The sequence below is a fragment of the Anas acuta genome, chromosome 1 (assembly GCF_963932015.1).
Source record: "Anas acuta chromosome 1, bAnaAcu1.1, whole genome shotgun sequence".
In the NCBI taxonomy this organism is placed as follows: domain Eukaryota; kingdom Metazoa; phylum Chordata; class Aves; order Anseriformes; family Anatidae; genus Anas; species Anas acuta.
In genome coordinates, this window is record NC_088979.1 from 173,034,410 (window position 1) to 173,051,860 (window position 17,451).

Consider the following 17,451-nt stretch of genomic DNA (forward strand, 5'->3'; position numbering starts at 1 on the left):
TATTTTATTTTATTTTATTTTATTTTATTTTATTTTATTTTATTTTATTTTATTTTATTTTATTTTATTTTATTTTATTTTTAATTTGAAATCATGCTTTGCTTTGGGAATGAGAGTTTTGTGAAAATCTCAATGTACTTATTGGCATTTTATTACTTTGTTTTGTTTACTTGTTTCAGCATGTTTCCCTTCCAAAATATTAATAAAAGAAATGACCATTTGATTTAAATGGGAAACAATATTTCATTATGCATGCTTATTTTCAAATGTAAAATGATGTTATAAAGTGGTGGACTGCCTAACCATGCAATAAATGATGAATTTATACTATCCCAAATATCTGTCTTGGCAGATATTGGAACTAATTTGTAAATACCTGCTAAGTTAATGTCCAAGTCACATGGAAATGGAGATTTGGACTGGACTGACAAAGATAAGCAGCTCTGAGTCACATAGACCAATCATCAGGGAAAATATATTGTCAGCAATGGTAATTACAGCAAGTAATTGTGTCATTTACCCTGTTACAGACCACTAAATATGATGACTTTGGAACATATCAGCTGTCACACAGTGTTAACTTTGATGTTCGGGGTTTGGAAAACTATCGAATCTTTCAGTGTTGGTGCATTTAAAAAAAAATAAAAAAAATGAACACTTCACACTTTTCAGAGTGGGCATAAAATGGTCAGTTCTTTTCAGAAGAGGACTGATTTCTGAAATGGTAGGACATCCATCAAGAATAATACCTTTTAAATATTTTTTGGTGTTTTGCATAAGTTTGGGGTGTAGAACAGTTGAGTACTTTGTTCCTAGTTCTTTGAAGGTGGAAATGTAAAATTCAACTTAACTTCTGTATACATTATTTTAATGTTTGGGAAGTAAGTAGAGAATGTGGTTGATTTTTGTCTGCACATTCCAGTCTGCTATGAGTAGCCAAGGTGTACTATTAGCTTAGTGCACCTTTCAGGGAGTGGGTTTCACATTAGTTTGAAGTTGTTCACAGAATCTCAACTTTAATTCTAACTTGTTCAAATGGGAAATATGTAAAGGAGGTAGGATGACTGTAGTATTAGGAAAATTAAATGTCATGTCAAGGCTTGCTTTTTTCCTTAACTCTGTGGTTTGATTTTTAATTCATATTTTGGATACTTTAGACCGAAACAGCAATGAAGATGTCACCTTGTTTCTGCTTATTAAAGCAATTAATGGTGTTCTTAAATATGATAGCAGATTTGATGGCAGAATTTTTCAGATACATAAATTTTGTTAACATGTGCCCATGCAAATATTTATAAATATATAAAAAATACAGAAATAATGATCTGTAAGGCTGGTTGGCACTAGCAACCAATTTGTTTCCAGGGAAAGCAACTTAGGTGCAGTGGTTGTGATGATGCATTTGTTACACTGTTTTGGTGTGTCTCTGTAAACTACCAAGAAGGATCTGCCTTAGGGAAAATCAGGAGCATCACTAGAGACAGTGTCAAGGCTGACCTGAGAGCAAAGCATCAGTATCGTTCTGCTATACCACTGTTATAGCACATTTTTGTCCCTGTTTTCAAGTAGAGAACCCTTTCCTCAATTAGGCGAACAACACTGAAGGAAGGTTTACTCTCCCCATTGAGAGCCACAAACACTACAGTTACCTTATCAAAAATAGCACTGTCCTGCTTGACATCCAGTGAGTCATCCGAGTGCTTGTGCCACAGTACCTCCAGGGAAATAAGGTGAAGTACCTCATGCATTAAGAAATCACTCTGCTGTATAAGAGGACAGGAAAACAAAAACAAAAACATTTTGTTTCCCTTATATTTATGGTTAGATAAGTTGCTTGAGATTCCTGAGGAAAAAAATAAATAAATCAGGAGCAATGCAACAGCAGCAACTCATCCACTACTGTAGTGTGTTCCATTTTCTTCACCTCACAAGCACTGTCCACAATAATAGCTATATTGTAACTGTAAATTCCCTATGATCCCCCTGCAAAATCTGTTGACAAATTCTGGTCATGGTGATGTCCCAAAAAGAGTAGATGTCTCCAGAGAGTTCCTACTAAAGTTTTAGTTTATCAGACCAACTTTGGACAGTGCTTGATTGGTTTTAGACACCTTTCTTCTGTCCTGTGGTATATCCATCCTTCCGTCATCTCCATGCTGAAAAAAAAATGTTTTGTTCAGAGGTGTTTTTGTGGAGCCCTCTGATTGTAGAGACGGATTGTTAACCAGAGTAATCTGAGAAGAGGTAGCAAGTTATGAGTTTCAGCAGCAGTCTGAGAGCCAGCCACTTCCTGCTTTCTTTGTGTAGCAGAAATATGTATAGGATGGAGGCCAAGTATCCAATACAAGTATCTGTTGCTTGTGGCAGACTTGTATAGCATTCCTTACTTTTAGTAAGGGAACAGTAAATTAAAAGTGTTGTCATTAGGAGAAGTAAAATAAATATTTTTCACTTGTCTGAGTAGGATATTTACAGGTCCAGTCTGGCTGTTCTACTAGCAATAAAATAGGGAGCACTACTGTAGATGCAGAATTCGCTATCATTGTCACTTTTGACAATATAATAGAAGATTTTGAAAGCATCGGTTTATCATAAGTACCTGGGAGATTTAGTGCACAATAGAAGTTGAAATTAAAAACAAAAACAAACAAACAAACAAAAAACTACCTAGGACCAAATAACACATCTAATAAATAAATAAAGAGAGAAAAAATAAACGATGAAATCTCTTTTAAACATAGAAACCTTATTTTTAAATGTCAATGATAAGAGACAATATATTAAGAGATCAGTTTGAATCTTTTGCAAAAAAAGAAGTCTCTGACAAGGTCACAGACCTTATGTCTAGACTAAAATCTCTTAAAGTGGGATTTTCAGTTATTCTGCATTTGCATTACAGTCCTACCATTGAAATCAGTGGGAGTTACAGATTTTCCTTTAGGGGAAACAGGCCTATGCTAAGTGCTTTAGAAAATCCTTCCCTTAACATTTTCTGTTCAAGGAAGAATACAGAAAATGGCAGACATGGAGGAAACTGGAAATAAATTAAAGCTTACTTTACTTTAGCTGTCATACTAAATATTCTTCAATATATTTCCTCTGCCTGACTGGTTGAAAAGTGTAAAAAATTATAAGATGTCATGTGAAGTAATACTGATTAATTGTACAATAGAACCCTCCATGAGAATGTGGGTATTTTGCAAAAATATATCTTGTTCCATGAAACTGGAAATCATGATTATAATACACATTCTGAGGTCGAAGAAACATAAGTGGTTTTAAAAAGATTTAAACAATTTGTTCAAGAGCTACGGAGAAAGTAATGGTAGTCCTGCCTGAAAATATGTATTTTAGCCATCAGCTTACCTACTGTGGCTGGGACTGAGAATATCTTTGTCTTCCCTGTGTTCAAGGAGATTTTAGCACTGATTTTGTGATGAACAGATATCACAGGAAGGAAGGACTGGTCAATGTTCAAGCTGTGTGTTGGGCTTTTCAAGTTAAATTCTGGAGGAAATGTATACCCCTCTTAAAGCCATAAAAAATACTATTGGACTTACAGAGTTTGGAGTTACAGCATTTATTGCTGTTGGAGTTAAAACATTTTGTCAGTCTAGGAGGAATACCCAGAACAGGAATAACCAAAATCTAAAGAAGAGATTTTATTCAAAGATCAATTTGATAATATTCTGTAAAGAAGAAAGTCTTAAAGTCCAAGTGGAAGAATAAAAAAAAACACATATATGCCTCTTGCAGGATTTGGTGTGTGAAATAGTTTTGCTAGATGAGTCTGTTGTGAAATAATATGTAAAATTGAATTTTGTCTTAAAATATGTTTTCAAAAAAAACAACTAATGTTTAATAGGATTAGAATGTCACATATTTTTTGAAGTTATATTTGCATGTAAATATGCAGTATTTCTCTATTTTTTTTTTAAAGAATATAATGGTAGCTAAATATATAATAAATTATTCACACAGTCACAGGAGCGTGCAAAACAAATTCAGCAACACAGTATAGTTTGGCTAATCCTTTCAGTTGTGATAAGCCTCCAGAATCATCAGTATTTGGGACCTTGATGCAGAACTGTTTTTAGGTAAATCGGTGTCCCACAGTTATGGTTATTAAACTGGAATAGGAAAGGTCTGACTTCGCTTAAACTGAAAGAATTCAAGCTGTACGTGTGCAACACCAAAATGCCAGTTCCATCCCTGCCTGTCTCCAGTCTCCTCAGAGGCACAGCATACTCAGAGCTTTCTCCAAAGCACTCCTCACCTCACAGAGAGAAGCAAGGAGTGTGGGTCCATGCTTTTACCCTCTCTTCCAGTGTTTTGCAGCTACTTTTAATCCTTTGCCAATAATGGCCAATAATGTAGGTTCCCCTTTACTGTATAAATAGTATGCAGTCCCAGAGCTTTCTTATAATGAATAAGAAAAGGAACACTGGATTTTGCCAGTATCCTCAGTTTGACTTTCTTCCTAAGCTTTTGTTATAGTTTTCTTGCTTTCCCTTTTTATCATCTTAACACCAAATAGAGAATAAGTGAATAAGCTAATATATAAAAGAGAGAAGTAGACATCTGGATGAGATGATGGCAGCTGTTCTCCCTGAAGAACAACAATGGACTAAGTAATTACAGACAGAAACAGCATTTCAGAAAGCAGGATTGTCTCTAAACAGACCTTGAAAATAGAACATGCACATCCCAGATCTATTTTTATTATAAACATAATTGAGGGGGAAAAAATAGGAAAGTTCTTGACATAGGTTTATAAAAAGAGCTGTTTTCTTTCTGAAGAGAGAATTAGAAAATGAGGACCAAGAACAGGATGGAAATATGGGAGTGGATGAAGGTGAAAATCAATCAATTAACAAGATTAGCAATGAATAGACTATTGTAGGGCGACCTGGATTTTCATATCCCCAGCTTCAGCTTTGAACACAGTACAGCTGCTGGTGGTCATTAATTAATGATTAATGACTTCAGTGTTAAATAAGGGTATAGACTGTGATGGCAACCAGGAGTGATTAAAGCATGGATTCCACTTTGCATTTGAATTAGGGAGTACATGTAGAAAAATGAACTGGGGAATATTTGAATTGGGTAGTATCAATACAAAAATGTAACTTAAATATAGAGAAATGGTAGCACAATCATCAATAATTTTACAGCATTTGCTCCTTGAAAATAGTGTGCATATACGGAGACAAGTAACCCTGCTAATTAGAGTTTAAACTATCTAACACGAACTCTTTAAAGAAATTAACCATCTGTCATTTCTCTAATGATCTTAATGGAATAAGTCTTCCAAACTGCCTATATAATTAATACTAATTTTTGTCTTGTACATGAACTATATGAGGAAAAGAAGCTTGTAATTAAGATAAACTGTAAGTGGGCATTTAAATGTGTTAAGTATTGATAATTCAAGCATCTCTTATCTCTTGTCACTGTCACTGCCACATCAGATTGTTAGCTGGTCATCACACTTCTATCTATAGATTTATATTGAATCAATGGGAGTAAGACAGGTGACAAAAAGTAACTGGAGCTCAAGAATTCAGAAATTTTATGCACTTCTGTGCCTCAAAAGTGATCTCTTACTTTCCAATGTTAGTAATGAATGGTTTGGGAAAACTGACAGCATAATATTCTTTACCCATAAGTAAGTGATGCAGCTCAGTCAAAATTCGTTTTTGCTGTCAGATTGGATTCTATTTGTTCTTTATTTTTTTTTCTCAGATGTTTGCAGAATTTGGATGCACAAGATAAATATTGCGAAGTTGGTAGGGGCTTGCAGTACACAAGTGTGAAATGCTATATAGATCTTCTGTTTATTTTTAATAATGAAATACACGGTAGGAAGAATAGAGGCTGATGTTGCACAGAACTAGGAAAATGAGAGGAGGAGGAGATAGGTGACACAACTCATAGACAGTGTGTTAACTTTTACTGAGTTCTGCAAAAATCTCTGCACGGGTAATAAAATTAGTAAAACGGACCCCCCCCTCCCCCAGTTGCCATTGCTCTGTTGTACATAATAAGGTCTAATGGGTCTGTACTATCTCCTGAGAATGCTGTTATTCGCCCTCAATAATCTTATAAAGTTTTTGTACAGCAAACCACATAGTATTGTGAAATAAAACACATCACCTTTACTTTCTGTACATATATGTATGTACGTGTGTGTGTGTGTAACGTGTTTGATGCACAATCAAATGCACATAATTGAATTAATTATATTGTTAAATATTTTTTGCAACTCTAATTGTCTGTGTCATAATGAACATTCTATGTTTTTTTTAATGGAGCTTTCATGTGCATTTAGTGTTGTTATTATTACTGTGGAGCATAACAAATGATGGAGCTGAAAAATATTTTGTATCTAGAAAGAGCTCATTTTAGACATAATTTAGTCAATATAAATACTGCATTTAAAACTTAAGTTGATTCTCAGAACAGAAATGTTATGAATTTTAGCACCGTTGAGCATAGATTTCTAGCCAGTACAAAATGGATTTTGGATATATTAGATAATACAGCTTTAGAAATAATCACTGAAACTAGTGCTTTTGGTCTTTATTGAACGTTTATGTAAATTTGGGTGTGTTGATCATTTAAATCTCTCTGGAAAAGTAATTTTTATTTCCTTTCCTCTGTAATACTGTTATACGGTCCTGTCCCCGTCATCATTATGATGTGCACTGAAATAAGTATGGGACATTTGTTAAATGTGTTTCACATAATCTCCAAAGATGCTTGAAATAAATGGCCTCACTGCTTCTTCTTAGAGCATAAGAAATATACCTGGGAAATACTGACATTTCTAAATAATGCAAATAATGATTCTATTTATTTTTGAAATTCAAAAAGTAGAAGAATCCATATTCACAGTTCTCTTCAAATGATTATTTTAGGAATTGTTTTTTAGCTTCTTTGTAATGCACAGTTCTATCTTCTACAGTTCATGGATTGGCATTTGAGATTTCTGAACTCAGTTTCCTCAATGTCCTCTCTATTTAAGATAACTTCCTGGATGTTGTTTCAGTAAAAAAAAAAATAATATATATATATATATATATATATATAAAAAAGTGATGGACTTGAATTAATAAAGAATTATCAACAGAGCACCACCCTTTTTATTACAATCAAGTATTTATACTTTTAATAAAGCTGGAGAGTCATACCTTGTTATTAATAGAGAATTCTGGCCAAAGCTGTTTCTGATGGTCTTGTCAAAACTGCTGTGGATGGTGTGCCATACATTAGAAGAGTGAATGTCTTAAGAAGCTCTATGTGCAGGAATTTTTCCTCTGTATTTTAACCATCAGTCCGTATCAGAGACAATCATGCAGTGCAGCCTCATTGCTCTCTGAGGTGCCACTCAATATACATGTATATTAAGCAAGTATGAAGAAGTATGGAAGGAATATGAAATACTATGTTTAAATGGTTTAAACTGTGTTATCGAACCCAAGCCAACATCTAGGTGGAAGGTAGAACACCCAGATTCTTTTTTCCTGATTTTTTTTTGTTATTCATATAATTTTAAACTGTCTGTTCCTTTAATAGAATCACAAATTTTCCTGTTACTCTGGGGCATTTTCCCCCTAACTAGTGACATGTAATCTTCAATCCAAAAATCATTTATCAGGACCATGCTTTTTTTGTTAGTTGTTAAATGCTAGTATTTTGTTTAAAAGAAAAATAGACCTCAAGATTGAACACATAACCCAAACTGTATCAAAAGAGACCACACGTCTATTTCTGTGGCTGAGAACTGGATCCTCTTCCCGAAATGTCAGCAGACATCCTACAAAAGCTTTCTTACAGGAGGATATGAAGTACTGGAGTTTCTTACAGCAAAAGTAGGAAACCAAGCATGTTATCTTTGAATCCAAGCTTTCTTATTTAGCTAATGGACCATTAATTTTATTGGTAATGTATGCTTTAAGCAAGTCCATCTTAAAAGACTCAGTAGGTTTTCTTAGCCTGGAGAGTAAATGTTTGGAAGGTGCATTTAAGGATGAGTATTCCTTTTCCTACAAAGGTCATACATCTGTGCAAATGGTCTTTAAACCCCCAGCACTGCAAGATGGAGTTATCCATATCTGTACTGGAACACCGACAGAAAGTTCACTTGGCAAGGCAGCCACAGCTTCCCCCTGCCTTTGGGTCTCTTGTGGGCTTTCAGAGCTGCACTTGGGTATGCCCTTACAGCTGCTCCTCTGGGTGTCAGTCTGCCTCCAGCTGCTTTTCTCTAATAAGCTCTTACCCATAGTAAAGAGCTGTTGTGCATGCTGGGGATGCTGCTGCATCCCCAAGGCATGGGGTCGATGGTAGCACTTTCTCATTGAGCATGATATTTAATTTGCCAAACGCAGTGATTTGAGCTGAGTTTACCAGTGATGTATTGCTGTATGTACCCTGCCTCCTGAGATATGAAGATAATGGCTTTGCAAGATATTTTGGCCTGCTGAGTGCATAATGTTTCTCAGATTTCCATATTTTCCTGTTGTATGGTATATAAAACCTTTAAAAATGAGAAAATGATATATATTTGTATACATATACATGTTATTAAATAGCACACTATATTTAAATAATATCATAATATTAACACAAACTTAGAAAGCCAGAATATTATTATGGTATGGAAAACACTTTTAACCTCATTTGAATAGTCATGACTTCCCTTTCTTTTATTTTGTGGCCTGATCTAGCATACATACTGCTTCAGCCAGCATGAGAGATTTTAGTGTGGTGGGAGGTTGGAGTCAAATATTGTAACTGGATTTTGAGGTGCCGGATCATTTGGTGAACAATAACAGTTTTAGATATTCATGCTGAGAGCAAAGTAATTAAATCTCATGCTTCAGGGCAGAGGCCTGCAGCCTGTGCTTGGCTGCATCCAGTAAGGGACTTGGCCTAGTAAGTGCCAGGGCCTCCATGCTGAGGGCTGATGAGAGTGTTGGTAACGGTATGAGATGTGCAAGACCCTGTCTAGAAGAGGGAGAAATGGTTGGTTTAATAAAACAAAACAAAGAAAGAAATAAATGGAACAACAATAACAAAACAAACAAAACCCACAAACAACAACTACCACAAAACAACAAAAATACCATAACAAACCTGTGCAGTGTTTAAAATAATATATTTTAATTTTGGTGATTTTTCCCTCTTTTAAACAACAGGTACTCACCATTGCTACAAGACAATTTATATCTAGTTATAAGCTAGGGATGTGCCATTCTGCCAGTTTTATACTCCTGTGGTTTATGGCCAGTATTGAAATAGCAAGTTGAACTCTTCCATAGTGATTTGCAAATGTTAACAAATTAATTTTCTTGACAACCCTGTGGGGTGTGTGCAGACTTCAGCTTTTATTTATAAAGGGGAAGATTCAGAGCAGTGTAACAGCCAAGACTAGGGAAGAAAGAGCATCCAATTCCAGATTTAAGACCTGTGTCAGACATCCAGAACTGCCATAAGCTGCACTAAAATTTTTTTCTAAAGCCTGTGCAGAATGATGGCTATGGAAACCTCACATGCAGGTTGGCCCATGTGTGCTGACTCAAGTTACGTACCTGTATGTTCCCCAAACAGCCAGTTTTCCTGAACAGAAAATTTCAGGGGGTCTGAAGTTATTTATGCTTAGATGAAAGCTGTTAATTAAAAAAAAAAAAAAAAAAAAAAGCATTTTGAATATACTAGAGCATTTCACGTGACATATGGAAATGACACTTTAGAGCACCTCATTTTGAAATTGCATTTTCCATTTAAAACAAATCACAAACTAAGACATTAAAACATTCACCAGTGGAAATGCTTGCCAAACACTTGTTTGTTTCAGGCTAAATGGTACATTTCAAGTTTACACAAAATCGTATTGTCCATATTTTGAATTTATTCCCCAAAGGGATATTTTCCCAGAGTGTCACCAGACTGAGGATTTCTATCTCAGAGCACACCATGACCAAAGTTCCTTACTCTAAGGAGCAGTCAGACCTTTGTTCCTAGGTTACTAGGTTAGCTCATCCAAAATAAAGAGCTTTGAATGCACTGAAGCAAAAGAAAAAAAAAGGCTACGTTTTGAAGTCCATCTTTCTGCTAACCATATTTTTTGCAGCTTGGAGCACGTGACACACACCATTAGTCAGCTTTCTGCAGGAAACCCTATGAATCCTGCATAGGATAAGCCTGTGTGAATAAATTATACATTAGAACTAGCATATGGATTTGCAGTATGTTAGCCATCTCTTTGGCAAATATTTACAAGAATCTTGTAGCCCACATGGAAAATGTATTGATGATTGCTTCCCATTAATGAAAGTGGAGTTATGCTCCAACACAGCCCTTGCACAGTTGCATGTCTTAAAACTGTGTACTCTGCTTATCCCATTGTTACATGTGCACATAGCTGTGTCATCACTAACTACTACTGTGTTAATCTCTTACTAAAAAGCTTTCATTTTTTTTGTGGTGTGAAGCTTCAAAAGTGTCCCATTCTTGTTTCACTTTTCAGAGCATGACGAATGTATAACAAACCAGCACAACTGCGATGAAAATGCTCTCTGTTTCAACACTGTGGGTGGGCACAACTGTGTCTGCAAGCTGGGTTACACAGGAAATGGTACCGTGTGTAAAGGTAAGCTGCTGAAATCCTGGGGGTTCAGCTTTCCTTGAACTGGGTGAGGTGCTTTGTCATGATTAATGCATATCTGTTTGTATACCTTGAAGAAGACAGACAAAATGGTAGGCCGGGCATTGAGACCTACAATGTTCACACTTGATATATTGCTTGGGTGAAGTGAAAATTATTTGGTTTGCTGTGTCTTTTTATTTCAAATGAGAAAAGTGGTAGACATGTTTGCACAAAACCTTTGCCACAGATGAGGTGGTGCTATGTTTCCTAGCACTCCCGCTCCCTGGTAAACATTAGAAGTCATATTACTGCTTTAGGAAAATGGTTTTCCAGAGATGAAATGCTTCTTTTATTTCTGTTGCATCTCACATGAGAGGAGATGATACTTGGACCCAAATCCTTGGAAGTCCTCAGACTCCTAGCACAGGATGTCCAACAAGAAAAGTAGTGCAGTTGTAGAGGAGCTGGCCAGACACGAGAGGTGGTCTAACTGCAGCAACAGCATACCCAGTGTTCCTTGAAATTGCACTAATCCGTGTGATGTCTTAGGTGTCAGACGCTAAGGGGCCTCGGTTAACATTGATAATGATGCAATTGTGCTGCTGATTTATCATGACTAAGCAACCATCCGATTGCTAGGCCTACTGATGATCTTAGCACTAGTTTTTCCTTCACCTGAGTCACAGTGTGACTCTTCTAAATATTCCTCACATAAATGAGCAGTTTGTAAAACACCTTCATGCCTGCATCCAGTGAAACATATGGGTAGAGAGAGCAAATGCCCCCTTTTATGCTGTGTTCCCTCCTCTGGGGAATTGGAAAAGCAAGTTAGCTGGGGAAAGTTCAAACCCACAGCTGCTGCTCAGCCTGTGCAGCTCACAGTTGAAGGTCTATCAGTTTACAAAAAGGTGACAAAGACCAGATGCATAACCCTATTTTGGCACTGAATGCAGATCTAATATTTCAGGGGCTACCTGGCCCCACTGTAGAAGTGCATCCTTCCCCTCCTTTTTGCTATTAAAAGCAGGGTTCAAGAGAAGGCTCACAACCTATGTATCCCATTCTCTGTAACCCTAGCTTGGATGCTAGGTTGTGTCCTTCAGAGGGAGCTGGACGTGCTTCTTGTCTCTGGGGGTTTGGCAGCTTTTCATGTGCTGTGCTTGCTGCTCTGGGTTGTTTGCACCAGGAGGCTTAGATGTCCCAATGCTGGGGTCTCACACCACCAGACTGGTGCCTCAGAACTGAGACCTGGAAAGCTCAAATTAATAACACCTACGGCCACTCTCAGATGAGGTTTAAGACCTCATCCCGTGGCTGGTCACAGATGCAAGGCAAGCACAGTGTGCCCAGATTTTCACAGTTTGGAGAGCTTAGTGATAATTGTCGTCCACCTCCTCTTACCTCGGTTCTCTGTAGGTTCTTGTGACCAGAGCATTGCTCATTCTGTATTGCAGATACAATCAGCAATTAAACAGCTGCTGTGGTTTGCATCAGAACTAGTTGCATTTCTCTGTGAGCAGAGGAGTTTCTTTAATGCATGCACATATTTATAACTAAATCTGGAGAAAGCTGAAATGCCTAAATACACGAGCACAGCTTCTCAGATTGCAGTGTGCCAACAAACAAATCCAGGGATTGACTTCAAACTGTAAATGGTAAATGTTTTTGAGTTCTTCACAATCTCTTGAGAGAAATTGCTATTTTTATTGTTTCAATCTAGTCTCTGAATCAAGGAAGAGGGTAGCCAGCTGATTTAGTGCTCATTTGTGCCTGTTGTGCTCAGGCATTTACTTGGGAAGCACAGAAGAACAACACTGCCCTACGAAGTCTGTTCCAAGGGAATATGCTGCCCTTCACTGATTCCCAGTGCATGGGAAGAAGTATGTATGTGGGCTGTTGTCTTCAGATGATTTACACTAATCTCCTTCTGTAGCTTGTCAGCCCATCTGGCCAGTGAGGCAGGGGGGCTATAAAACATCCCTTAGTGACCTCTGTCCTTAGGAGAAAGAAGCCTCTGTGCTGGGTGCTGCAGGGACTGCATTTTGTCTGTCTGCCAGAGCCCTGTGGACACCTGCATAGATACTGAGTGTAGCTTTGTTAATTTCTATGCTTTTATTATTTCAGCATTTTGCAAAGATGGGTGCAGGAATGGAGGAGCCTGTATTGCTTCCAATGTGTGTGCCTGCCCACAAGGCTTCACTGGCCCCAGCTGTGAAACTGGTAAGATTATTATTGAATTTATGGTGAAGGTAATGCAAGAAGGATGCTTGAGGTAATCCAAGAATGAAGGGGAGTTTTAACTGTGTGCCCTAAAAGAGGAAGCTGCTGCTCAAAAGTTACTCACTTTTCCTATATGCCTCCCAAGTGAACTCATTACAGCAGTTCTAATTAGAAACACATGGACTGCAAAAATGAGAACATGAATTAAGATGTCTTGGGTTTTGATGTTTCATAATTAATAAGAATATTATAGACTTGCTTTTCACCTCAAATGATCTTTAGTATCTCCTATAAATGGCAGATAATTTGACATTTCTGATTTAAGTCCCAATAACTGATTACTTCTCTGCTGTAAACGTGTCCCTCCTTTGCTAGCCCACCTTCCCTTGCAACTTTATGTGAAGACTTTGATTAACTCAGCATTCTTTACTCATTGTAAGGCAGATTTCCTGCTGCTTTTACCTCCTCTTGAGGCATTCCTTTCTCTTCTTGCTGTCCCTGATGATGGCTGTACAAATAAAACCTTGTTTTAGAGCTTTATTTTTTAAATCTTGGATCTAGTCAAATTACAGCAGGAGGCACTTTGCCCAGCAGAGTACAGTGTTAATACTTAGTATCTTGAGTCCCTGTAAATAATTTCTCAAAGTTCAAATGAATAGTTTCAGCACCTTTATTTATTGCTGCAGAATTTTAAAACGCATTCTAACAGTACGTGCCCTCAGGAGGTAAAGAGAGAAAGTTCGCTTAGATTAATTGGCTTCAGTATGCCTAATAAAAGGGCAGTCTGCCACCTATGATTGACTATTGTTGCCATTCTATATTGCCTTCAATAAATCTTCCAAGCAGAGGAAAGGAGGTCATTTGAGCAAGTATTGCTTTCATCTGACTTGTAAACATGTCCAGTTTAATGAAAAACACAGACTGATCTGAATTCTGTATTATCTGGTCCATTTGAGAGGTGAGAAATGAGATTGTTTTCGTTCTGCTGTAGCTGGACATATATTACCACAGAGCGCAAGAGGGGTGCTGTGTGAAAAGCAGTATTCTGACTGTTGATCTATTTCTAGAAAAATGTCAAAATGGCAAGATTTCGGGTATTTCTCAGTCTTTCACAGACTGAAAATAGTGTAGTGCAGGATGTCAAGGTCTCTTCAGTGTAACCATTGTGTTTTCTTTGGAACAGTTTATGTGCTAAGATAATGCTGAAGTATTAAAACAGTTACTTTGTTTTAGTAATATTTGTCTCACATGCTCCTTGCTGCATTCTGCTGATATCAACTAAACATAATATGTATAATTTCAAGGCCCATATTCATCTTTTCCAGCTTTTTTATATCTATCTGAAATATGTAGACTAGAAACATCTTTGTTTTAGTCTGTATAGGCAAAATGAATAGCCACTATCAAAGGGTGAGCTTCCTTGTCTGAATTGTTGCCTGGAAGTCCTGTCTCTGATTCCTTCTTTAGAGGAGAGCCCAAGTACAGTCTGTTCCCAAATCAGAAAGTTCAGATACTGGCCTAGAGTTAGCTTCAGCGCAGTCAGGCTCGATTGCTCTTCAAGGGCAGCCAGACTGCTGGCCTTCCTGCCCTACAGCAACCTTACAGGAGGGCAGGCAGCATAGCAGAATGCCTCAAGAAGCATTGTCCTATACATGTATGCTCTGAACACCTGATCTCAATATTTAACATACGATTAGTATGCTAGTTTTGACCTGATATATGAGAGCTAGTGATACTGTTGCTATGATATGGAGGCAGTTTGGCAGCACCAAACCAGTTTTGTAGTCCAGTTTTACAAAGAGAAGCCCCTCTCCCCTGGTGGAGGTCCAGCGGGCATCATATTTGTTCTTACTGTTGAAATAAATCGTGCAAGTGGTCAGCCAAAGGGTACAAGCTTGGTCACTTTATTTGGATATTAATGTCCAGGAATGGGATTATAGTCAAATTGCACGTGGCTTTGAAACATACATAGTCTGAAATACCTTCAGTGTGACAAATGGAAGAGATACCCTGTTCATTCTGAGACTGCGTGCTTAGAAGCATGCAGCCATAAAGGAAAACCTGAGTTTCAGATAGCACATGCCTACTTCCAGTGAATGTGGCAGAGTTTCATGAAGGTAGTTCTTGTTAAGCTTGAAGTGATCAAGACATTCACATTACGAATAATTTATGCTGGAAGCTTCCCTTTTTGAACAGTCACTTTATCTCCAAAAGTGTTATAATTTTTTTTTTTCAGGCAGACATCTTTAGTTGCAGTCACATACAAGTAGGGAGGAGGATTGATATAATGATGCCATCTCTATTTTTAAATCACATACTACTTATTTTGGTTTATGCCACACATATTTAAAAACTGCTTATTGAAGATTCTTGGCATTTTTCACCTAAAACATGTAGTGTTATAAAAATTATCATCAGCTGCTGAACTCATGAAGCAATTAATAGGATATCAAATCCACACTGCAGCAATAACCTAAAAAATACAGTCACCAATTCTTACTCCACCCTTCTGTAAAAGATTGATTAGTAGCTGTTTAACTAATTTCTCAGAACTGTGGTGAGGTTGAGGTTGGGAGGAGTCTCTGGAGATGACCATGTCCAATCCACTTGCTCAAAGCAGGGTCAAATGGAGTGAATTTCTCCTGGGTTTGTCCAGTTGGATAATGAGTATCTTCAGGGTTGCCTCTCTGGGCAACCAATTCCAGTGTTCAGTCACCCTCACAATAAACAAACAGACAAATAAATAAAAGTTTAATTTTTGTTATGTTTAAATGTGATTTCTTGTATTACAATTTATGTCCACCCTCCCCAAGTCATTTCCCTGCACATAACTGAGAAATGTCTGGCTACCCCAGCACCATGATGTATCAATAAGATCCCCCTCAGACGTTTTTTCTCCAGGCTGACCATACTAGTTCTATCAGCCTCTCTTCATATGACAGATGCTCTGCTCCCTCAATAATCTTCAAGACTCTTCACAGGATTTTGTACAGTATGTCTATATCTCTTTTGTGCCGGGGAGCTCAGTACTGGACCCAGCTCTCCAGATATGACCTTGACAGCATGAAATAGTGGGGAAGGATCACCCCCTTGATCTGCTGGCAATGCTCTTCCTAATACAGCCAAGGAGGCCTTTGGTCTTCTTTTCCACAAGGGCACATTGCTGGCTCTTGTTCGTCTTGGTTGAGTGCCTCACCCTTTTCCATGTCCATTCCAAACACCAGCTCTGCACATATATTGTCGCTGTAAGCCTGAAAGATGCTGCCCCTGCTCAGGTCTTGCTTATGGGGCCAGACTTGTGTGTTGTAGGACACGCCATTGACCCAGAACAGGGAGAAACCACAGCTGAAATGGCTGGGATTGCTGGTATCTAGAGCATTCCCCTAAGTCTTTAATGAGGCTCTCTACCATTTATCAAAGACCTGGCCTGCTCCCTTGGTGCCCTTGCTGTTGGCTGGGGAGTTACACTATTTCACCATTCGTCTGTCAAAGCTGCAGTTGGGAATAGCTTGCAATAAGAGATCAGACCCTTTTGAATCAGCTAGGGTGAATAGCTGATGAACTGGCTATAGCTGTAGGCATGGAAGCTAAAAGGTACAAGATGGAAATTCAGTCAGGCCTGGAGGGATGAGACTCACAGCTCCTCTGAGCCTTCCAAAAGAGTGGAGAGAAGCAGGGGCAGTGACTGGGCACCAGTGAGTAAGAAGCAGACAGCCTGCTTCTGATGGGAGAGGTCAGAAATCTTCTGACAAAATTATCCTGAAATTGAAATGTGGTCTTAGGGCAAGCCCATTCGCCCAGGACACCAAGCGGCCTTCCCAGTTTCTGCAGTTTAGTAACCAGAAGCCTGTTTGTCTTTAGAGGCATAGCTGTAATTCTTTTCACCTGTCACCTGCCATGGAAAGGGTATGTCAGATTCCTAAACACAATGCAGCTTTGGCAAAGAGAAGCAAAGCTTTCTGTAACTAGGTGCTGTAATGGACATTGCATTTCAGAGAATATTTTGCTTCTGAGTGGGTGCTTCTAAGGTGTTAGTAGGAACCACTGCTCCCTCAGTAACATAAGAATGAGGATCAGCTAGTACTGTTAGATATTATTTGTGTGAGATGAGGTATTCACTGTGAAGTGCCTTACAGTTAACACAGCTGCTGCAAGGCTTTAGAATTTTTCCTGCAAGCATTTTAGATTAATCGTGGCCTATGCCCTGTTGAAATGGATCAGTAGGACAAGGAAGCAGATGTAAGAATTGTGTGCAGATACACTGACCTCCAGCACTTTTTTTTTTTTTTTTAAATTGGTAATAGAACATAAAAATGAGACCTGGGAAAAAAATTCCATTTCTCTTCCCAAAGGAAGTAGTTTGAGGCATAATTAATTCTGGGAGTGCATTTGTTGGCTTGTATATGTGTTAAAAGATTTTCAAGTTGTACAAGGCACAGCAGTAGTTAACCTGGTAGAGCACTGTCTTCTGCAGCTGAGACCACCAAGGGAATCTGAAAATATTTGTGCCAGTTAAACTTCTTCAAAACACCTGACAACGCTGTCTTGTTTGATTGCAAAATTATGAATTCTTCAGTAGA

The 17,451-nt window shown here is 37.9% G+C and overlaps 1 protein-coding gene across 1 annotated transcript in view; it reads left to right on the top strand.

The window, feature by feature from the left end:
- NELL2 (neural EGFL like 2) overlaps window positions 1–17,451 on the top strand; it is a 146,826-nt gene that overhangs the window by 96,637 nt on the left and 32,738 nt on the right. Inside the window, exons 14-15 of the mRNA XM_068669366.1 lie at window positions 10,532–10,654; window positions 12,776–12,871. Coding sequence (XP_068525467.1) covers window positions 10,532–10,654; window positions 12,776–12,871 — 219 coding nt within the window. The remainder of the gene's footprint in view (window positions 1–10,531; window positions 10,655–12,775; window positions 12,872–17,451) is intronic.